Source organism: Equus asinus, chromosome 26 (genome assembly GCF_041296235.1).
Source record: "Equus asinus isolate D_3611 breed Donkey chromosome 26, EquAss-T2T_v2, whole genome shotgun sequence".
Taxonomy (NCBI): Eukaryota; Metazoa; Chordata; class Mammalia; order Perissodactyla; family Equidae; genus Equus; species Equus asinus.
In genome coordinates, this window is record NC_091815.1 from 22,855,576 (window position 1) to 22,880,565 (window position 24,990).

General features: G+C 36.4%; 1 protein-coding gene across 2 annotated transcripts in view; it reads left to right on the plus strand.

The window, feature by feature from the left end:
• Positions 1–20,381, plus strand: part of LOC106836111 (zinc finger protein 569) — a 56,945-nt gene extending 36,564 nt beyond the window's left edge. Inside the window, exons 4-6 of one of the 2 annotated variants that reach the window (XM_014848729.3) lie at positions 10,459–10,585; positions 10,886–10,978; positions 18,141–20,381. In XM_014848729.3, the coding sequence (XP_014704215.3) occupies positions 10,459–10,585; positions 10,886–10,978; positions 18,141–19,948 (2,028 nt within the window). In that variant the 3' untranslated portion in view covers positions 19,949–20,381. The remainder of the gene's footprint in view (positions 1–10,458; positions 10,586–10,885; positions 10,979–18,140) is intronic. The other variant, XM_070498977.1, reaches the window with a different exon arrangement.
• Positions 20,382–24,990: the final 4,609 nt, after the last annotated feature.

A 24,990-nucleotide genomic window follows, 5' to 3' on the forward strand; every position in this document is an offset into this window, starting at 1 on the left:
TACAGAAGTTGTATATCCTAGTTGTAAGTCCTTCTAGTTCTTCTATGTGGGATGCTGCTACAGTGTGACTTGATGAGCGGTATGTAGGTTGGCACCTGGGAACCAAACCAGCAAACCCTGGGCTGCTGAAGTGGAGCGTGCAAAGTTAACGGCTACTCTCCTGGGCTGGCCCCAACTCTTTGCCTTTGGTTTCTTTTTTTTCCCACCTTTATTGAGATAAAATTTACATATAACACTGTGTTAGTTTAATGTATACAACCTGTTGATTTGATATATATTGCAAAACGATTAGCACCATAGCATTAGCTAACACCTCCATCTTGTCACATAATTACCATTTCTTTTTTTTTGGAGGAAGATTAGCCCTGAGCTAACATCTGCTGCCAATCATCCTCTTTTTGCTGAGGAAGACTGGCCCTGAGCTGACATCCATGGCTGTCTTCCTCTATTTTATATGTGGGATACCTGCCACAGCATGGCTTGAGAAACGGTTGTGTAGGTCCGCACCTGGAATCCGAACTGTGAACCCCGGGCTGCTGAAGCAGAATGTGTGAACTTAACCACTGTACCACCAGGCTGGCCCCCATTTCTTTTTTGTGATGAGAACATTTAAGATCTACTCTCTTAGCAACTTTCAAGTATATAATATAGTACTGTTAACTATAATCACCATGCTGTACATTAGATCTCTAGAAATTATTCACATTATAACTGGAAGTTTATACCCATTGACCAGCATCTCCCCGTTTCCCCCACCCCCATCCCCTGGCAACCATCATTCTACTCTCATTTCTATGCGTTTGGCTTTTTAAGATTCCACATATAAGTGAGGTCATACAGTATTTGTCTTTCTCTGGCTTATTTCACTTAGCATAATGCCCTCAAGGTCTACCCATCTTATCGCTAATGGCGAGATTTCCTTCTTTCTTGTTGCTGAATAATATTCTGTTGTATATCTTCTTTATCTTTTCATTCATAGACACATACTTAGGTTGTTTCCATATCTTGGCTGTTGTGAATAATTGTGCACTCAACATGGGAGTGCAGATATTTCTTCCAGATCCTGATTTCATTTCCTTTAGATATATATCTAGAAGTGGGATTGCTGGATCTATTTTTAATTTTTTGAGCAACCCCCATAGCGTTTTGCATAGTGACTGTACCAATTTACATTACCACCAACAGTGCACAAGGGTTCTCTTTCCTCCACATCCTCATCAACACTTATCTGTTGTCTTTTTGATGATAGCCATTCTAACGGGTGTGAGATGGTATCTCGTGATTTTGAGATAATCATCAATTCTCTGATGATTAGTGATGTCAAACATCTTTTCATGTACTTGCTGGCCATTTGTATGTCTTCTTTGAAAAAATGTCTATTCAGGTCCTCTGTCCATTTTTTAATCAGATTGTTTTTTTGCTCTTGAGTTATATGAGTTTTTTAGATATTTTGGATATTAACCCCTTATCAGATATATGGTTTGCAAATAATTTCTCCCATTCCATTGACTGCCTTCTCATTTTGTTGATTGTTTCTTTTGCTGTGCAGAAGCTTTTTAGTTTGCTGTGGTGGCACTTATTTCTGCTTTTGTCACTTGGGCTTTTGGTGTCATATCCAAAAAATCACTGCCAAGACCAATGTCAAGGAGCTTTTTCCCTCTGTTTTCTTCTGGGAGTTTTACAGTCTCAGGTCTTACTTTTACATCTTCAACCTATTTTGAGTTAGTTTTAGTGAGTGGTATAAGCTAGGGGTCCAATTTATTCTTCTGCATGTGATTATCCAGTTTTCCCAGTACCATTTATTAAAATGGCTGTCCTTTTCCCATTGAGTCTACTTGACTCCCTTGTCAAATATTAGTTGACCATATATGCGTGGGTTTATTTCTGGGCTCTCTGTTCTATTCCATTGATCTATGTGTCTGTTTTTATGCCAGTACCATACTGTTTTGATAACTAGCTTTGTACTATACTTTGAAATCAGGAAAGGTGATACCTCCAGCTTTGTTCTTCTTTTTCAGGATTGTTTTGGGTATTTGGAATCTTTTGTGGTTCTGTGTAAATTTTAGGACTTTTTTTTCTGTTTCTGTGGAAAAAATCCATGGGAAGTCTCTTAGGAGTTGCATTGAATCTATAGATGGCTTTGGGAAGTATGGACATTTTAGCAGTATTAATTCTTCCAATCCATGAACACAGGATATCTTTACATTTGTCTGTGTCTTCTTCCATTAGTACAGATCTTTTGCTTCCTTGGTTGAATTTATTCCTAAGTATTTTATTGTTTTTGGTGCTATTGTGAATGGGATTATTTTCTTTATTTCTTTTACAGATATTTCGTTGTTAATATATGGATGCAACTGATTTCTGTATGTTGATTTTGTGTCCTGCAGCTTTACTGAATTTGTTGATTAGTTCTAACAGTTTTTGGTGGAGTCTTTAGGATTTTCTATATATAAGATCATATCATCCGCAAACAAAAACAATTTTACTTCTTTTCTGACTTGGATGCCTTTTATTTCTTTTTCTTGCCTGATTGCTCTGGTTGGGACTTCCAGTACTATGTTGAATAGGAGTGCTGAGAGTCTTGTTCCTGATTTTAGAGGAAAAATTTTGAGTCTTTCACCATGAGTATGATGTTAGCCATGGGCTTGTCATAGATGTCATTTATTACATTGAGGTGTGTTATTCAATTTGTTGAGAGTTTTTCTCATGAAATGATGTTGGGTTTTTTCAACATGCTTTTTCTGTATCTGTTGAGATGATCATATGATTTTATCCTGCATTCTGATGATACTGTATATCACATTTATTGATTTGCATATGTTGAAACATCCTTGCATCCCAAGAATAAATCCCACTTGATCATGATGTATGATCCTTTTAACATGCTGTTGAATTTGGTTCACTAATATTTTGCTGAGAATTTGCGTCTATATTCATTTAGGGATATTGACCTATAGTCTGCTTGTAGTGTCCTTGTCTGGTTTGGGGATCAGGGTAATGCTGGCGTCATAAAATGAGCTTGGGAGTGTTCCCTCCACTTCAGTATTTTGGAAGAGTTTCAGAAAGATTGGTGTGCATTCTTCAGATGTTTGGTGGAGTTCACCAGGGAAACCATCTGGTCCTGGGCTTTTCTTTGGTGGGACATTTTTGATTACTGATCCAATCTTTTTACTTGTTATTGGTCCAGATTTTCTGTTTCTTCATGAGTCAGTCTTGGTACGTTATCTTTTTCTAGGAATTTATCCATTTTTTTCTAGGTTATCCAATTTGTTGGCATATAATTGTTCATACTAATCTCTTATGACCCTTTGTATTTCTGTGGTATCAATTGTAATGTCTCCTCTTTCATTTCATTTCTCATTTTATTTATTTAACTCCTCTCTCTTTTTTTTAGTCAGTCTAGCTGAAGGTTTGTAAATATTATTTATCTTTCAAAAACCAGTCCTTAATTTGGTTGATCTTTTCTATTGTTTTTCTGGTTTTTATTTCATTTATTTCTGCTCTGGCCTTTGTTATTTCCTTCCTTCTGCTAACTTTGGACTTAGTTTTTTCTTCTTTTTCTAGTTACTTGAAGTAAAGTTATATTGTTTATTTGAGATCTTTTTTCTTAATGTAGACATTTATCGTTATTCCCTCTTAGTACTACCTTTGCTACATTCCATAGATTTTGGTATGTTGTGTTTTCATTTTCATTTGTTTCAAGATATATTTTAATTTCCCTTTTGATGTCTTCTTGGGGGAGGGGGGGTCGGAGATTGCCCTGAGCTAACTACTGCCGATCCTCTTTTTGCTGAGGAAGACTGGCCCTGAGCTAACATCCATGCCCATCTTCCTCTGCTTTATATGTGGGACGCCTACCACAGCATGGCTTTTGCCAAGCGGTGCCTTGTCCTCACCTGGGATCTGAACCGGCGAACTCCGGGCTGCGGAGAAGCGGAACCTGCAAATTTAACCACTGCACCACTGGGCCAGCCCCTTGATGTCTTCTTTGACCCATTGGTTGTTGGAGTGTGTTGTTTAATTTCCACGTATTTGTGAATTTTCCAGCTTTCCTCTTGTTATTGCTTTCTAGTATCCAGAAAAGATACTTGGTATGATTTCAGTCTTTGATTTGCTAAGACTTGTTTTGTGACTTACCAAGTCATCTTTCCTGGAGAATGTTCTATATATACTTGGAAAGAATATGTATTCTAGTGCTTTGGGGTGAAATATTCTGCATATGTCTTTTAGGTCCATTTGGTCAATCAAGTGTTTCCTTATTTGATTTTATGTCTGGATGATTTATCCATGGTTAAAAGTGGGATTGAAGTCCCCTACTATTATTGTATGTTGTCTTTTTCTCCCTTCAGATCTGTTAGTAATTTGCTTATTACTTAGGTCCTGCAATGTTGGGTGCATATATATTTATGATTGTTATATCTTCTTGATGAGTTGACCCCTTTATCATTTTATAATGACCTTGTCTCTTGTTACAGTTTTTGGCTTAGAATCTACTTTTTCTATTGTAAGTGTAGCTACCCCTGTTCTCTTTTAGTTTCCAATCGCATGGGTACCTTTTTTAAAAAAACAATTATTTTATTGAGATCATATTGGTTTATAACATTGTTTAATTTCAGGTGTACATTATTATGTATCAATTTCTATATAGACTGTATCATGCTCACCACCAAGAGTCTAGTTTTTATCTGTCACCATATGTATATGCCCCTTTACCTCTTTCATCCACCCCTCCCCCTTCCCCTCTGGTAACCATTAGTCTGTTCTCCTTATCTATATGTTTGTCTTCCACATATGAGTGAAATCATACAATGTTTGTCTTTCTCTTTCTGGCTTGTTTCGTTTAACATAATACCCTGAAGTTCCATCCATGTTGTTGCAAATGGGATGGTTTTGCCTTTTTTTTTATGGCTGAGTAGTATTCTGTTGTATATATATACCACATCTTTATCCATTCATCAGTTGATGGGCACTTGGATTGCTTCCACGCCTTGGCTGTTGTGAATAATGCTGCAGTGAACATAGGGGTGCATAAGCCTCTTTGATTGTTGATTTCAAGTTCTTTGGATAAATACACAGTAGTGGGATAGCTGGGTCATATGGTATTTCTATTTTCAGTATTTTGAGAAACCTCCGTACTGTTTTCCATAGTGGCTGCCCCAGTTTGCATTCCACTAGCAGTGTATGAGGGTTCCATTTTCTCCAAATCCTCTCCAACATTTGTTATTTTTTGTCTTGTTAATCATAGCCATTCTGATGAGTGTCAGGTGATATCTCATTGTAGCTTTGATTTGCGTTCCCCTAATGATTAGTGATGTTGAACATCTTTTCATGTGCCTGTTGACCATCTATGTATTTTCTTTCGAAAAATTTCTGTTCATATCCTCTGCCCATTTTTTGATCGGGTTGTTCGTTTTTTTCTTGAGTTGTATGAGTTTTTTATATATTTTGGAAATTAACCCCTTGTCAGATATATGGTTTGCAAATATTTTTTCCCAGTTGGTGGGTTGTTTTTTCTTTTGTTCATGATTTCCTTTGTCTTGCAGAAGCTTTTTAGTCTCATGTAGTCCCATTTGTCTATTTTTTCTTTTGTTTCCCTTGCCTGAGTAGACATGGCATTCAAGAAGATACTGCTAAGACTGATGTCAAAGAGTGTACTGCCTGTATTTTCTTCTATGAGTTTTATGGTTTCAGGTCTTACATTCAAGTCTTCAATCCATTTTGAGTTGATTTCTGTGTATGGTGTAAGATAAAGGTCTACTTTCATCCTCATTTATTGAAGAGACTATCCTTTCTCTGTTGTATGTTCTTGGCTCCTTTGCCAAAGATTAGCTGTCCATAGGTGTGTGGTTTTATTTCTGGGCTTTCAATTCTGTTCCATTGATCTGTTTGTTTTTGTGTCAGCACCATGCTGTTTTGATTCCTATAGCTTTTTAGTATATTTTGAAGAAAATAGTATATTTTCTCAGGATTGCTTTGGCTATTTGGGGTCTTTTGTTCTATATAAATTTTAGAAATCTTTGTTCTATTTCTGTGAAGAATGTCATTGGGATTCTGATTGGGATTGCATTGAATCTGTAGATTGTCTTAGGTAATATGGACATTTTAACTATGTTTATTCTTCCAATCCATAAGCATGGACTATCTTTCCATTTCTTTATGTCTTCTTTGATTTCTTTCAGTAATGTCTTACAGTTTTCATTGTATAGGTCTTTCATCTCCTTGGTTAAATTTATTCCTAGACAGTTTATTCTTTTATTGTGACTGTAAATGCGATTGTGTTCTTGACTTCTCTTTCTGCTGGTTGCATGGAGTATCTTTTACCTTCCCTTCACTGTGAGCCTATATATATGTCCTTAAAGCTGAAGTGAGTCTCTGGTATACAACATACTGGTTGGTCTTATTTTTTTATTCATCCAGCTACTCTGTGACTTTTGATTAGAGAATTCAGTCTATTTACATTTGCAGTACTTATTGATAGGTAAAGACTTAGGTCATCTTGTTCATTGTTTTCTAGCTATTTTGTAGTTGTCTCATTCCTTTCTTCCTCTCTTGCTGTCTTCTTTTGTGAGTGAATTCTTTTATGTGGTGGTGTGCTCTGATTCTTTTCTCTTTTTCTTTTGTGTATCTACTGTAGGTTTTGCTTTGTGGTTACCATGAGGCTTACATAAACCATTTTATAGATAGAACATTCTGTTTTCCACTGGTAACTTAACAACTTTGATCACATACAAAAACTCTACCATTTTACTCCCTTTTTTATGTTTTTGATGTCACAGTTTACCTCTTTTTATATTATGTATTTTTTAACAAATTATTGTAGCTATAGTTATTTTTAATACTCTTGTCCTTTAACCTTTATACTAGAGTTAGGTGGTTAATACAGCATCATATTACAGTTATTTTCTGAATTTGACTATATACTTACCTTTTCTAGTATGTTGTATATTTATATGTTTTCATGTTACTAATTAGCCTCCTTTCATTTCAGCTTGAAGAACTCCTTTCAGCATTTCTTGTAAGATAGGTCTAGTGGTGATGAACTGCCTCAGCTTTCATTTGTAGGGAAAGTCTTTCTCTCTCCTTCACTTCTGAAGGACAACTTTGGTGGATAGTATATTCTTGGTTTGCAGCTTTTTTTTCTTTCAGTGCTTTGAATATATCATCCCATTCTCTTGTGGCCTGTAAGGTTTCTGCCAAAAATTCTGTTAGCCTAATAGGGGTTCTCTGTAAGTTACAAGCTTCTTTTCTCTTGCTGCTTTTAAGATGCTGTCTTTGTCTTGGATTTTTGACAGTTTTATTTTAATGTGTCTTGGAGAGGATTTCTTTAAATTGAGTTTGTTTGGTGACTTATGAGCTTGATGAACTTAGATATTAAAATCTCTCCACATATTTGGGAAGTTCTCAGGCATTATTTCTTTAAATATGCTTTCTGCCCCTTTTCTCTCTCTTCTTATTCTGAGATCTCTATAATGTGAATATATTTCATTTGGTGGTGTGCCATAATTCTCATAGGCTTCCTTCACTCTTTTCTCCTCTGACTGGATAATTCATAGTTCCTGTTTTCTAATCACAAGTTCTTTCTTCTGTTTGATCTGTTCTGCTGTTGATGCTCTCTATGGCATTTTTCATTTCATTCATTGTATTCCTCAGCTCCAGAATTTTTGTTTGGTTCTTTTTTTGATTTCTCTCTGTTAAGCTTCTCATTTTGTTCATGTACTGTTTTCCTGATCTTATTGAATTGTGTTTCTGTGTTTTCTAGTGGCTCTTTGAGTTTTCTTAAAACAGCTATCTTGAATTCTTTACTGGGTAAATCACAGATCTCCAAGTCTCTGGGATCAGTTACTCGAAGATTATTGTGATCATTTTGTGGTATCATGTTTCCTTGATTTTCTGTCTTCCTTGAAGTTTTGCATTGCTGTCTTTGCATTTGACATAGCAGTCACCTCCTTCAGTCTTTATTAACTACTTTCAGGAGAGGAATAACTCCCATCAGTCCTGCTGGCGATTCTGAGGCTTTCTCAGAGCTTCAGTGGATCCACCCGCTCCACTCTTCTTGCTCTCTTGTCGCAGATTTTTTTTTTTAAAGATTTTATTTTTTCCTTTTTCTCCCCAAAGCCCCCCGATACATAGTTGTGTATTCTTCGTTGTGGGTTCTTCTAGTTGTGGCATGTGGGACGCTGCCTCAGCATGGTCTGATGAGCAGTGCCACGTCTGCACCCAGGATTCGAACCAACAAAACACTGGACCGCCTGCAGTGGAGCGCACGAACTCAACCACTCGGCCACGGGGCCAGCCCCTCTTGTAGCAGATTTTTAAAGTTTGTATTCTTTCCCTGTTCGTGCAATACACCAGGCAGGGTGCTTGCTGACTTTTGTTTTCCCAAAGGTGGTGCTAGAGCTCACGTTTGTCGTCTTTCTCTGGCCTGCAAATTCATGCTGACTCTCTCAACATGCTCACTAGCCATCTGCTAAAGCTCACTCTCACCACGACCATTAGGAGTGCACACAGGGCCCCAGCTACGGGGTAGGGGTCTGGGTGTGTGTCAAGCCTGCAGAGCTCTGGGGGTGCTGTGGGGCAGTTGGGGGTATCTACAAGTAAAGCGTACCCAGCAGGCTTCTTGATAGAGTCTACAACGCAGTTAGTGGGATCTGCATCCCTTTAATGCCCTATGAAAGTCCCGTTTGCCCCCCTCACAGAGTCTTCCCACCCCCCAGTCATACAGTTCAGAATCCTGTACTCTGGGTGGGGCGAGAGAGAAATGAGCCTCTTTGCCACTGTCCTGCACAGCTAGGAAGCCAGGTGCTCACTCACACACTCTCACTTTCCTCCATGGATGAGATCACGGGCCAAGAAGATCTCTCAAGGTGAGATCTTCCTAAGCTGTGCTGCCTCAGGGGACAGGTGAGGTGAGTAAAATGTAAGACCATTCATCTTACCCTCTCTGATGAGTTCAAGCTCATATTTTTAGTCTCAGCGGTGTGCTGAAACTTCTCTGCTGAAGACCTGAACTTCCACAAAGGCTCTGTCATTCATGGGTGATTGTCAAAGATGGTTTTTTTCTAGGGGCTCCTGCACCACAACCAAGAGGGGCTAGAGTCAGTTCATGGGTTGCTGCAGTGTCTGCAGCCAGGACTGAAGTCTGTCTGCCTATTACCCAACGTATGGGTGGTTGAGACTCCTTAGCACAGTGGGTAAGGGTAGTTTCCTTGGCATATGGTGCTGGATCCCACAGCTCCCATGAAGGCACTTTTGTCCATGGATGGATGCCAAATTGTGGTGACGGGGGGACACAAATAAGGGATGTCTTATTCAACCATAATCTTTGTTTTCTTAAACCTATTTATTTCAAAGACCTTGATCTTCAGAGAAAAGGGTTCCAAAAGAGGATTCCTCATCAGTCCCACAGCCTACTCTGAACCGTTAGTGTTAGTAAGTGTTCATGTTCATAGGGTCCTTTTAGGACCTGGAAATAAATTCTTAGAGACGTTGATTGTGAATTAACTCTTGGTGATTTCTTTTTATCTCACTCCATCTCTTGTAGAAATTCCTCAAAGGGTAGGAAATATGGACAGCTCTCTTTGTTCTAGTACCATTGAAGTTTTTTTTCTTATGTTTATATACTTTTGGGCATTTCAGTTTTTAACTGGGAAAAGTGCATTATATTTCAATATTCAAATCACATTGCTTTGAAGAAATTTGTCACCATCATGTTATTTCTGAAACTTATTCTAAAGCTTTCTTGATACTGTTTTCTCATAGCTCTGGTTGTAATTCTAATTCAGACCATTAGAAAAACTTACTAATGAATCTTTTTCTTTGTCTGTTGGTATTTGTATGATTCTGTCATCTGTCTGGCTCTTCATCTGTCTAGTTGAAGAAAGCCCTCATCTTTCAAGATACATGAACTCTAAGCATTCATATCCCTTTTTCATGTCTGTAGACACTTATTATAGGCTTATAAATAATAAATCCTCATTTCATTCTGGATTTATCCCAATCTAGTGAACAGTATGTCCAACTGCTAAATCAATGTATATCTCCAGTTGGATATCCTACTGTACTTCAAATTTTGCTATCGTTTTCTCCCTGCTTCTGCTTCCATCCAAATCTTGTTTTCATTTTTCCTGCCTCAGCGAATCACAGGCATCTAGTGAGTTCCCAAACCAGTTAACTTGAGTACAGTTTATACTCCCCCATTTCCACACGCAGTATAAATTGGTGCCCAAGATCTCTTTAACCATGGTCATTATTAAAGATATTGCTTGCTAATTCAGTGAATGAACATAAACTAACAGGATGTTGCTAATATGAGGTTTTTTTCTTTTAGAAAATAACAAAACCAGGTAAATTTTTTTCTGACTTCTTACCTTTGCGTACCATGAGAACACAGTTCAATATGTTTTGTCCATATCATCTACGATGGATGACTTCAGATTGAGTAGGAGTGTTTTGTTACAGGGAACAGTGACATTCAAAGATGTGGCTATTGACTTCACCCAGGAAGAATGGCAGCAATTGGATCCTGCTCAAAGGAACCTGTACCGGAATGTGATGCTAGAAAACTATAACAACTTAATCACAGTGGGTAAGGGTAGTTTCCTATATAACTCAAATTCTGAGATTAAAGTACCTTTTTTCCCCCACTTTTCTGAAATGTGTGGAACCTTTAAGTGTTAGAGTGAATTTGCCTTTAGATGCCTTTGCTCACTTGAATGAGCAGCTTTCAAAACAAAACGTCATCTGTTATGTTTCAGGGGGCAGCATCTCCAGAAAACATACGTTTCTTGTCCTTTAGAAAACCAGTTTCCCTGGGCCAGCCTCAATTCTTGAATGATTCTTTGTTTTAGTATTTATGCCAAAATCGTATGTCACTTCTCTTTGACAGGCTGTCCATTCACCAAACCTGATGTGATTTTCAAGTTGGAGCAAGAAGAAGAACCATGGGTGGAGGAAGATGTGTTAAGGAGACACTGGCCAGGTTAGTGGGAGGGAACCAGACAGGTGAAGAGGGGCCAGACCCTCTGATGGTTAATCCATGAGTAATTGATCTCTCTGAAATCTTCAAAGATGTTTTCCTAAAGACTGTAGACTTTTATGGTGACAATTGCTGTGAATTCTTTATAAACGTAGGATGTCATTTCTAGATAACATTCTTAGCTTTTATCCTTAGAACTTCTTTCCACAGAACTTAAAGGATCAGTTGGCCTTTTCACCTGTGTGCTAGATATCAACATTTCCTAATTCATTTCCAGCTTTACTTTGATAATCTTTCTGCTTTTAGCATCTTCGGTGTCTCTGCCCACCTTTTCACATAGGATTCTTTCTTTTTGCATTCAGATATTCATGGAATTGTAGTTGTTCAAATAAACCTATTGACATTTATAGTCCTTTACTCTCTACTTTCTTTTCTTCCTTCCATTGTAAATGCCTTAGCATCGTGTTTTGTGCCCATAGTCATACTTCCCACTGTAATGTTTAGCTTTTGCTCTCATACTTCCCCAGTAATGGCTACAACCCTTTTACTTCAAGAAAAGTTTTACAGTCAGAGCTCCTTTTCTGTTAGCGCCCATATTCTGCGACATTGTCATGTATATATGCACGCATGTTTGTGTATACATGGATGTATGTGTGTATATATACATACACATATATACGTATATATGCATACACATACATACATGTATTTCTAATTTGATAGCTATTGCCAGGTCCTTTTTTGCCCTCCAAGGAGTTTGTAACAATTTATATTTGTACTAACAATTTCTACCAACATAGTCTGTTAGCATTTTTTAAATCTTTGCCAATTTGATAGGTGAAATATAACTTATAGTTTGAATTTGCACTTCCTTTATTGTGAGCGAAGACAAGCATCTTTTCATATGTTTTAAATCTATCTCTTTCTTTATGAACAGTTTGTATCTTTTGCTCGTTTTTTCTGTTGAGTTCTTAATTTCTGTGAACTCAACATATTAATGTGATTAGCCCTTTGTTATATGTTTTTCCAGTATTTTTTTGCAGTTGGTCATTCCTCTTTGAAGTACTTTTATTCACTTTGAGTTTTTTTTTTTTAAAGATTTTATTTTTTCCTTTTTCTCCCCAAAGCCCCCCAGTACATAGTTGTATATTCTTCGTTGTGGGTCCTTCTAGTTGTGGCATGTGGGATGCTGCCTCAGCGTGGTTTGATGAGCAGTGCCCTGTCTGCGCCCAGGATTCGAACCAACAAAACACTGGGCCGCCTGCAGCCGAGCACGCGAACTTAACCACTCGGCCACGGGGCCAGCCCCTCACCTTGAGTTTTTTTAATGTTCCTGTAGTTAAAATAGTAATCTTTTCTTATAGGAGATTATCATGATTTTTTTCCCCTTTTATGTATATGGGTGAATTATGTTTACATATTTCTTAATAATGACTCATCCTCACGTTTGCTATGAATTTAAATAATTGTTCTAACTTTTTCAGGCTTTGAAGACAATGTTACGCTGGTTTCATAAATAGAATTTGGAAGCTTTCCTTCATGTTCTGGGACACTTAGAATAGCGTTGGTGTATAACTCCCTTAAAATTCTGGTTTATCTTCCCTGTTGAGCTATTTGAACCCTGTGGATTATTGAGGGAAGGTTCTTTGACACCTTTTTTTCTTTGTTCCTTTTATAACTGTTCTGTGTAGATGTTTTTTCTCTCTTTTTGCATTAGTTTTTTATAATGTTATATTTTTCCAGAAAATTATCCATTTAATCCTGGTTTTAAAATTAATTTTCACAGAATTGAACAATGTAATTTCTACAAATATTTAAATTTCCTCTGTGTCTGTAAAAGTTTATCATATATTGATGTTCCAGGGTCATCTGTTATATTTAACAATTCGTTTCATCTGTATTTTCAAATCTGTTGTTATAAAATTACCCTAGTGTTCTCTTCTTAAGTCTTTCATTAATTCTGCAAATTTCTCAGCCCGCATTATCGCATATTGGCTCTCCTTCATTTTCTCTGCATTCTACTTCTGGGACTCCTATTAGATAGATACTAGACCTACTTGTTTTTTCCTCCACATTGTTTTTCATTTCCTTTGCTATTTTCTACCACCCTATCTCTCTGTGTTGCTGTCTCAGTAATTATTTCAGCTATATCTTCCAGTTTACTAACTCTCTTCAACTGTATTTATTCATCTTTTTCACTCATCCACTTTTTAAAAAATTCTCAGTAGTAGTATTTTGTATTTTTAGAAATTTCTCTCTCTCTTTTCTTTTTACTTTGTTTGTTTTTTGTTTTCATGTCATTCTTGTCCTTCCTAATAATTTCTGTGGCTTGTTCAGGTTTGTGTTTTTATCTTTTGCTTCTTTAAAAATACTCTACATAGCTCTTCTGTATTTTGTATCTGACAATTCCAGTATTTTAAGCCCTCAGGTTTAAATATCTTGTTTTTGTTGACTCATTTATTGTACCTGCTTCTTCGCCTGCTTGATGATTGCTGATTTGAATTCAAATTTTTTAAATCTTAATTTACAATGATTTTTTTTGGTGAGGAACATTGGCCCTGAGCTGTTGCCAGTCATCCTCTGTTTGCTTGAGGAAGATTGTCGCTGAGCTAACATCTGTGGCAGTCTTCCTCTGTTTTGTCTGTGGGATGTCACCAGAGAATGGCTTGAGGAGCATTGTGTAGGTCTGTACCCACAATCCAAACCTGTGAACCTCAGGCCACTGAAGCAGAGTGCACAAACTTAACTACTATGCCACTGGGCTGGCCCCCAATTTGAATAATTGTATTGTCCTCACTTAAAGTTGCTGTCTTCTGAAGATGATTTGCATGTGCTCCTGGTGGGTGCAAACAGGCATTAGCAAGTGAGGACCAGCTGAACATCTTTTGGAGGTCCTGGCTTTTTGTAGGAACTTCAGTTTTGAGCTTCTCTTCCGTATTGCTGACCTGGGACTTGTACTTCAGGTAACAGGGCTTTTGTTTGGATAGGTACTCAGGTCAGACTCATCCTCCAGCTTGCTTTGTAATTCCCTCTCTCAGACCTGGTTTTGGCTAATAGTTGTTTATTTTTGTTTTGTTTATTTTTTTGTATATGATGCTCAGCTGTGGTTGGTGCACAGTATTGAGGTGTTCTTGGAGATTTATGCTCCCAGCGATGCATCATAATTTCTCTTTTATCCATTTTCTTTTTGTTTTGCAATGTGAGGTTACTCTACCATAATTTCAATAATAAAGTCCTATCTAGTCTTTCTCTCTTTTTCCACACTTGCATGGTCTCCTTCATTTCAGTTGGTTTTATTTTTCTCTTCCATTTCTTTCCTTGGTTCTGCCAGTTAATTTTTAATTTATATTTTGAGCTCTTGATTTATAGATGCTATAAACTTAATTTTCATTGTTTTTTATTCGTGTCAATACATCTAGTCAAGATTTTAATTTACTATGTGCCATAATTGTTCATTTTTTCTGCTTTTTAATATAATGTTTCTTTTTTCTTTCTCTTATAATGCTTTTCATAGATCTGATTCCAGCACCTTTCCATTTTTGAGTGAGAATAGTTCTTCCTTGACCTGCTTTAAAGAAGGATGATGTTGGGGAAGGAAAATGAGTGTTCTGATCTAGAGCAGAGATCAGCAAACTATGGCCTGTAGTCCAGCCACTTGTTTGTAAATAAAGTTTTATTGGAACACAGCCACACCTAATCATTGACATCTTGTCTATGACTGCTTTCACATTACAGCAGCAAAGTTGAATAGTTGTGTCAAAGGCTATATGACCTACAAAGCCTAAAACTTTTATTATCTGATCCTTTAAGAAAAAGTTTGTCAACCCTTGATGTAATGAATGCATCTGTGCTTCACATTGAAGCCCTTTATTCTGCACGATTGTGTGTGTGTAAGTATGTTTACACTTTATTTCTTCTCATCCCAAAAATAAGCTGTAAGTCTTCTCATAGCTGAAACTTGTGCTCTCACCCCAACAAACTTCTTCCTAAGAAGATAGTATGTCAGAGTGTTTCCTTGTTCAGTCCTGGCTTCCCTGACATATCTTGGGATATCAGGTCTACATTCCCAAACTTCAATGTTGTAATCATGGGGTAATTAATTCTGCCCTTCAAGGTGTGACGTCCATCTTGACAGTCAGCTGCTTGCTCTGCCCAAGATGAGCATGATTCAGCTGTCTCCTTTTACTTCCGTTCTGCCCCTTTTCCAGCCTGCACTGTATTTGTCAACACTAACTCTTTATAATTGGGGTTACAGCACCCCCCAGGATCATTGAAGAATCAGTGACTTTTCATTCTCATTGTTTGTAGAGAAGAAAAGAGATCAGTTACTTTTTCATTCCACCATCTTAAAACAGGTCCTTTCTGTCACATTTTGACCTTCCCCTTGGAATTCTTTTTCACTTCTGCTTGGATGTTACCTTGACAACCTAATCTTACCTTCTCCCTCAGCATCTTTTGCTTTTCCTTGAACTGAGGTGACCGAAAAGTTTAGTACTCTGCCTTCTTTTATGCATTTATAATCTGCAGCCATGTCTCTCACTTTATCTGCTTTACAGCTTCACAGGACTTTTCCTCTTACTTTATTCTCAGTCTAACAGAGAGAGAAAATTCTCCATTTTCCCATCTTGGATCTAAGCAGCACCAGAGGACTGACTGTCTCACCTTTCAGTATGTAGACTTTCACTTCCTTTCTCTGTGACTGAGCCAGTTCCTTTCTCTCTATTTCTCTGCCTGGGGTCACTGATTCTAGAGCCTTTCTGCTTCCATTTCTTAAGAGGGTAATCTCCCATCTTCTCTAGGGTAGAGGTGTGGTCTTCATTCGTTTATACCTTTTTATTTCTATATCTCATATTAGTGTGGTTTGGGGTAGCATCAAAGATAAATTCATGTATTTAAGCTCAATTTCTCACTCTGTGTTTTCCCCTCCACTCTCTATACTTACTTTCTCTCCAGTCATGCTAGATAGGCTCTTCCAGTTTTATCTCACAGCTCTTTCATCCAATTTTTCCTTCCTTTGTTTGTTCTCATTTTATTAATTACTTCAGCGTTCAGAAAATTTATTTACTTTTAAAAATACATAATACATGCTTGTAGTACAAATTTTTGAAAGTACAAAAGGATGTATATTGAAAAGTAATTCTTCTTCTCTTACCCATTTCCTCTTTATGGTGGCAACCCAAGCATCATTTTCCTTTGAGTTATTACTCACTTGTATTTTCAGACATTTTTATCGAAACCACTCTCAGTTGATAGGTTAAGTAGTGAATAACTGTCACCTTTGCTGCTCAATGTTCTTTTCCAAGAATGTGATATGCCTTTTGTCTTAGCTTCCTAGAGCTACTGTAACAAAGTACCACAAACTGGGTGGCTTAGAAGAACAGAAATTTATTCTCACAGTTCTGGAGGCTAGAAATACTAAATCAAGGTCTTGACAAGGCCACGCTCCCTCTGAAACCTGTAAGAGAAGGACCCTTCCTAGCCTCTTTCAGCCTCTGGTAGCCCCAGACATGCCTTGGCTTGTAGCCACATGACTCGAGTCTGTCTTTGTCTTCACATAGTGTTCTCCCCATGCTTCTGTCTCTTCATGTGACATTCTTTTTATAACATCAGTCATATTAGATTAGAGGCTTACCCGACCCCAGTATGACTTCATCTTAACTCATTGTGTCTGCAGTGACCCTGTTTCCAAATAACTTCACATTCTGAGGTCCAGGGGGTTAGCACTTCAACATATCTTTTAGAGATGGCACACAGTTCAACCCATAACACCCTTCCATTTGTTCAAATCTCTATGTGCATTTTAAAGTTTTCTTCTAATTTTTTGGCATTTCTTATTAAATTTATTCCTAGATTTTTCATGTTTTTTGTTGCCATTGTAAGTGTAATCTTCTGTTATATTTTCTAAATAGTTGTTTGTATATATGAAGGTTTTTGAAACTGAATTTTAACTTACTATACATAGTGAATTAATTTCTTTTTATAATTTTTCAGGTGACTTGATTTAAATAGTTTCATTGCTGATAAATAATGCTAATTTTACTTTTCCTTTCCAAGTTTCTATACCTCTCATTTCTTTCTCTTACTTAATGCACTATCCAGCACTGTAATAATGGTGATAAGCACTCATCTTCTTTTTATTCCTAACTGTACTGTGAGTGCTTTGGGATTTTTCTCAAGTTAAATGAGTGTCTGTCTATTCCTATTTTATAAAGGGTTTTTTATGTAAAATAGATGTTGAGTTTTATCATCTTTTTAATATCTTTGGAGATTAATTGATTTTTCACTTTTGACCTATTAATATAGTTACTTACGGTAATAGATTTTTCTACTATTGAAACATACTTATATTCCTAGAAGAAATCTACTTATATTCCTGGGGGAAAAACATACTTACATTCCTGGGTCATTTTGATATTTTATGTAGAATTTGTGCATTGATAGTCATAAGTGAAATTGGTGGCTGGTTTGCTTTTTTAATTGTCATCTTTCTCAGGTTTTGATATTAATATTTTGTTTGTTTCACCCCCCGAAATGAGGAATTCTCTTTTTTTCCTTTAAAAAATCTTATATAGCATCAGAGCTGTCCCTATGTGTTTGTTAAAATTCCCATGTGACTGTCTCTAGGCCTTTTCTATTTGTTTTGTTTTTAGGGGACTGCTTTTCATATTTTTCTGTTTATTTTGTGGAAATTGGTCTATATAGGTTTTCTACATCTTAATAGTTACTTTTGGTAATTTACATTTTCCAGAAAATTGCTTGTGAAAACAGTTTATAAAAGTGTGTTTCAATAGAGTCTTACAAAACAGTTCTATGATTTTTTTTAACTTCCTGTTTTTGTTTTTTCTCTGTCATTATTGCTTCTTATTTTATTTGTACATTCTTCGTTCTCCCTTTTACCCAGCAACTTATCTGTTTTCTTTCAGATCTCATTTAAAGCAATCAAAACTATTTGTATTCATAAATATCTGTGTCTATTCATATTTCCTTTCCTGGAATCTCCTAAAGCTTAGGAAATAGGACATATATGTGCCTCGAATTTGCTTAATAATGGGAAACTAGGCCTTAAGCCAAGAATCAATCCCATAATAGCATGTTTTTTGAAATTTTCTTGATATTTTAATATTGGAAAAAGTTACAAGTGACATTTATTTGCAATCTGTTTTAGGAGAAATATGGGGAATTGAGGAGCATCAGAAAATCCAGGACAGACTTTTGACACAACTTGAAGATAAATTCACAAAACCACTGACTGAAGAAAAAGTCAATGAATGTCATAAGAAATTTGCAAATGCATTTACTCTGAATTCAGACTTTTTTCCTTCCAGTCATAATCTGTATGGCTATGACTTATTTGGAAAGTGTTTAGAACATAATAATTTTGTCTATTGTAATAATGAGAGAATCCTTAAATATAATGAACCTGTGAAATCATTTGGCAATAGCTCATCCCATCTTGTAGTAACCCCGTTTAAGTGTAATCATTGTGGAAAAGGATTCAGCCAAACCTTGGATCTCATCAGACACCTGAGAATTCATACTGGAGAAAAACCCTATGAATGTAAAAAATGTAAAAAAGCCTTCAGCCACAAGGAAAAACTCATTAAACATCATAAAATTCACAGTAGGGAGCAGTCTTATGAATGTAATGAATGTGGGAAAGCTTTCATTAAAATGTCAAATCTCATTAGGCATCAAAGAATTCATACTGGAGAGAAACCCTATGCATGTAAGGAATGTGGGAAATCCTTCAGCCAGAAATCAAATCTCATTGATCATGAAAAAATTCATACTGGAGAGAAACCTTATGAATGTAATGAGTGTGGAAAAGCATTCAGCCAGAAGCAGAGCCTCATTGCACATCAGAAAGTTCATACTGGGGAAAAACCTTATGCATGTAACGAATGTGGTAAAGCCTTCCCTCGAATTGCCTCCCTTGCTCTTCACATGAGAAGCCACACAGGAGAAAAACCTTATAAATGTGATAAATGTGGAAAAGCCTTCTCTCAGTTTTCCATGCTTATTATACATGTGAGAATTCACACAGGTGAGAAACCCTATGAATGTAATGAATGTGGAAAGTCCTTTTCTCAAAGCTCAGCCCTTACTGTACATATGAGAAGTCATACTGGTGAGAAACCCTATGAATGTAAGGAATGTAGAAAAGCCTTCAGCCACAAAAAAAACTTCATTACCCACCAGAAGATTCATACTAGAGAGAAACCTTATGAATGTAATGAATGTGGGAAAGCCTTCATTCAGATGTCAAATCTCGTTAGACACCAGAGAATTCACACTGGAGAAAAACCCTATATATGCAAGGAATGTGGCAAAGCCTTTAGCCAGAAATCAAATCTCATTGCTCATGAAAAGATTCATTCTGGAGAGAAACCCTATGAATGTAATGAATGTGGTAAAGCCTTCAGCCAAAAGCAAAACTTTATTACACATCAGAAAGTTCACACTGGAGAGAAACCTTATGATTGTAATGAATGTGGTAAAGCCTTCTCTCAAATTGCATCCCTTACTCTTCATCTGAGAAGTCACACAGGGGAAAAGCCTTATGAATGTGATAAATGTGGGAAAGCCTTCTCTCAGTGCTCATTGCTCAATTTACATATGAGAAGTCATACAGGTGAGAAGCCCTATGTATGTAATGAATGTGGAAAAGCTTTCTCTCAAAGAACTTCCCTTATTGTACACATGAGAGGTCATACAGGTGAGAAACCCTATGAATGTAATAAATGTGGGAAAGCCTTCTCCCAAAGTTCATCCCTTACTATACATATACGAGGTCATACAGGTGAGAAACCCTTTGACTGTAGTAAATGTGGAAAAGCCTTCTCTCAAATCTCATCTCTTACACTTCATATGAGAAAACATACAGGTGAGAAGCCTTATCATTGTAATGAGTGTGGTAAGGCTTTCAGCCAAAAGTCACACCTTGTTAGACACCAGAGAATTCATACTCATTAGAAATAGAAACCTCATGAATATTGTGAATATGGAAAAGCCTTCAGAAGGAATTAGTACCTCCTTGCACATTACATAATCAGTTCTAGAGGAAAAAACTATGAATGTGGGAAAGTCTTTCAAAGAAGTCACACATTTGTGAAACATAAGAATTCTTACAGAGCTGACAAATTGTATAATGCAAAGCTGGTCATCAGAAACCTTCAGCAGACATCTTATCTATTGATGATATTTATTCAGCATTCTCATTAAAATCTGAAACAAAGTATCTGCTGTCAGCATATCAGCATGATACTTGAGCTTCTAGCCAATGTATTAAGCAAGAAAAAATTGTGAAGAAAGATAAACTATAAAATAACCTTTTATATGAGAAGTAGTTAATTAGAAAATGTGTTGATATAAAATATCCAAGAATAAACACAACAATGAATTTTGAGAGAGATATCTATAAAGTTATAAAACATTTTGAAGGGCTCAAAAGAACACCTGAATCACTGAGAAAAATGATATTGTCTGAAAAGATTTGACATTTTAAAAAACATAAATTCTCTCACACACCTTTGAGTTTAAGTTTAAAGTACTTCCACTCAAAGTTTTCACTAGTTATATTTTAAGAATTTCACAAACATTCAATATTTCATATAGGAATGTAAAGAAGCACAAATAGCTGGAAAAAATGTTAAAAACAAAAGAGAAGACACAGTTTACTAGATATCATCACATACTTGATTTAAAGCTAGCGTCATTTAAACAATGTTCTTGATGAGTAAATCAATCAGTGGAAACAAATTGAGGTTAGGAGGAAGGAGACATGGGAATTTTGTGTATGATAGTGCTATTGAGATCATTGCAGAAAGCATAGCCTGTTCAATTAATGGAAGATTCATGTGAGCAAAAATGTTAGTGCTCTACTTTATGCCATACAAAAGTAAAATTCAAGTAGATTGAAGACCAGAATATAAAAAGCAAAATTCTAAAACTATGATGGAAATAGAATATTAATTTAGAGTAACAGGATTTCTCTAAAAACACATGAATATGGAACAGTCCATTCTAGTTTGGTGTATTGGCTTCAGAGGCACCCACATATGTGCGCAGAGATATATCTCTATCACTATGTTCACTGCATCATGGTTTGTATTACTCTGAATTGGACATAACATATTTCCATTAGTAGAGAGATAGGTTAGTTGATGTAATTATTTCTATGGTAGAATACAGTTTTAGAGGGGAGATACAAATTATTACATGGATAGATCACAATATATAATATTGAGAGAAAACAGCAAAATGTACAATGAAACATGATATAACATTTGTATAAATTTAATAATGCAAAGAACAGTACTGTGTATTGATCCTGGATCCATATATGACATTGGTTGCCTTTTAGGAACTGGGAAAGGTCTGGAGGGAGTTGTTATATTTATCTGTAATATTTCTTTAATAAAAGAAAAAGCAAATATGACAGTGGTAAGAAATCTTGTCAAAATTATGTTGATTTTAAAATATTCTTTCTTGCCTTTATTTTTGTCTTTCTATAGAATAAGAATCAGATGGGTGGAGGAAATCTGGACCTATAGAAACAATTTTAAAATTTATTCTTATTTTTGATCAGATACTAATATTTATGGAAAGTTATCTTTACTAATACACAAACCAAACCTGAATTAAAATAATAATTTGCTTCTGATAATGTTAATTAGGATAATAAAAGTCAGCAGTATATAGCATTTGTTTGAGGTCAATTTTTTAATTTTTATTTCAAATACAAGTTCTTCCCTGGTTGAAAGCAGTGAAGAAACAAAAGAAATTCTCAATTGTTGAGATAATATTTTTTAACCAATTAAAGAATACAATTTAATAGATTTTAATATATTCACAGAGTTGTACATCCATCACCACAATTTTAGAACACTTTCATTCCCCCCAAAAGTAACCCCCTTCCTTTAGCCATCACTACCCAATTCCCCCATCCCCCATATCTCTGTTCTGTCTTGATGGATTTGCCTATTCTGGATGTTTCATATAAATAGAATCATACAATATGTGGTCCTTTGTGAGTGGCTTCTTTCACTGAACGTGTTTTCAAGGTTCATCCGTATTGTAGCATGTATCAGTATTTCATTTCTTCTTTTTATTTTTATTTATTTTATTCTTTATTTTTTCCTTTTTTCTGATTTATCTCTTTATATTGTGGTAACATTGGTTTATAACATAAATTTCAGGTGTACATTACTATATAATTACTATCCATCACCATACAAATAATCACCCCTTTCACCTGCCTCCATCTGCTCTTCCCCTTGGGTAACCACCAATCCTATTTTTGTCTCTAGGTGTTTGTTGGTTGTTGTTTTTATCTTCTACTTATGAGTGAGATCATACAGTATTTGACTTTCTCCCTTTGACTTATTTCACTTAGTATGATATCCTCAGGGTCCATTAATGTTGTTACAAATGGCAAAATTTTATGCTTTTTATGGCTGAGTAGTATTCCCTTGTGTATATATACACCATCTTCTTTATCCATTTGCCCCTCGATGGACACCTAGGTTGCATCCAAGTGTTGGTTATTGTGAATAATGCTGCAATGAACATAGGGGTGCATATATCTCTGGAAATTCATGTTTTCATGTTCTTTGGATAAACATCCAGCAGTGGAGTAGCTGGATCATATGGTAGTTCTATTCTTAATTTTTTGAGGAATCTCCATACTGTTTTGCATAGTGGCTGCACCAGTTAGCACTCCCACCAGCAGTGTATGAGGGTTCCCTTTTCTCCACATCCTCTCCACCACTTATTTCCTGTCTTGTTAATTATACCCATTTTGATGGGTGTGAGGTGATATCTCATTGTAGTTTTGATTTGCATTTCCCTGATAACTAATTAGTGATGTCAAACATCTTCTCATGTGCCTGTTGGCCATCTGTGTATCTTCTTTGAAGAATTGTCTGTTCAGATCTTTGGTCCATTTTTTAATTGGGTTGTCAGTTATTTTGTTGTTGAATTGAATGACTTCTGTATATATTTTAGATATCAACCCCTTATCAGATATATGGTTTGCAAATATCTTCTCCCAGTTGTTAGGTTGTATTTTCGTTTTGTTGATGGTTTCCTTTGCTGTGCAGAAGCTTTTTAGTTTGATGTACTTCCATTTGTTTATTTTTTCTATTGTTTCCCTTACCTGGTCAGACATGGTACTTGAAAATATGCTAAGATCGATGTTGAAAAGTGTACTGCCTCTGTTTTCTTCTAGAAGTTTCATGGTTTGAGATCTTACATTCAAGTCTTTAATCCATTTGGAGTTAATTTTTGTGTATGGTGTAAGATAATGGTCTACTTTCATTCTTTTGCATGTGGTTGTCCAGGTTTCCCAACATCATTTATGGAAGAGACTTTGCTTTCTCCATTAAACCTGATCTCAACTGAGGTCCTTTAATTCTCCAACTTTATTGTCTGTCTTAAACATTTCCTCTATATACCTTAAGAACTACATGAGACAGTGTTGTCATTTTTGCCTCAACCATCTAATATAATTTAGGAAACTCAACAGGAGAAAGAAAGTCCATTAAATGTACCCATATTTTCACTCTTTCTGTTGTTCTTTCCTCATTCCTGATGTTCCACCTTTCCTTACTTTATCATTTCTCTTATGCTTAAAGAACTTCCTGCAGTCATTCTTTTAGAGTAGATCTCCTGACAACAAATTCTCTTAGTTTTCCTTCATCTGAATATGGCTTCATTTCACCTTCTTCCCTAAAGGGTATTTTTTGCTGGTATAGAATTCTGGGTTGACTGTTCTTTCAGCACTTGAAAAACGTGCCACTTCCTCTGGCTTTCATGTTTCCTGATAAGAAGTCTCTGACATTTGAATCATTGTTCCTCTATAGTTAATGTGTCTTTTCTCTCTAGCTGCTTTCAAGGACGTTTTTCTTGTCTTTAGTTTTCTAAAGTCTGATTATGATGTGTCTTGACATGAATTTCTTTGAGTTTATCCTGTTTGGGGTTTGCTCAGCTTCTTGAATCTGTGGGCTTATGTTTACTGCCAAAGTTGGGGAATTTTCTGCCATTATTTATTTAAATGCTTTGTCAGCCTCACACTTTCTTCTTTCCTTCTAAGACTCAGCATATTTTTCCCTCCTGTTATATCTTTAAGTTCACTGATTCTTTCCTCTGTCCTCTCCATTCTACTCTTGAGCACATCCTTTGAATCTTATATTTTGGTTACTGTATTTTTCTGTTCAAAATATCTCATTTCTTCATATTCTCCCTTTCTTTGCTAAGATTTTGTTTATTTATTTGTTTCAAGTATGTGCATAATTTGTTCATTGAAGCATTTTTATGATTGCTGTTTTAAATTCCTTGTCAGATGAGTCCAGTCATCTTGGTGTTGATGAGTCTTGACTGTCTTTTCTCATTCAGTGTAAGATTTTCCTGTTTCTTGATATGATAAATGATTTTCAATTGTATCCTACACATTTTGGATGCTGTGTTGTGAGACTCCAGATCCTATTTAACCTTTCTTTTTGCAGGAAGTCACCCTGTTTAGGTGTAGCTTGAAGGTTCAGGTGGGGGTGGATGTTCAGTGCCCTGTCGGGCTCCACTGACTCCACCCAAGCAAAAGTGAAGCACTGACACCCACCTCATTTTCACTGGGTAGAAATGGAAGTTCAGCTCCCCATCCAGCTCAGCTGAAACAGTAGTGGAGAGGATGAAGGAGGGGAAACAGAGTGCTGACTAGCACCACCTTTTTTCTAGAGTTTGTTGGGTGGGGGTAGAAGTTCAGCTCCCCATTGTGCCCTGATAACATGGAAGAGGGTGAGAAGCGATTGCTGAGAAGCACTGCCTGGAACCACCTAGTTCTACCTCATTGCTTCTGGGCAGGTGTGGAAGTTCATCCTGGCTGATACTACCCTATCGGTGAAGCAGAGAGCTAACTTACCTCACCTCACTGCCACTGGGTGTGGCCCTAATGAGTCATTACTTTTTTCCCTTATTTTTAGTGTTGTAATATATTCTGGACACAAATCTTTCTTTTGTCA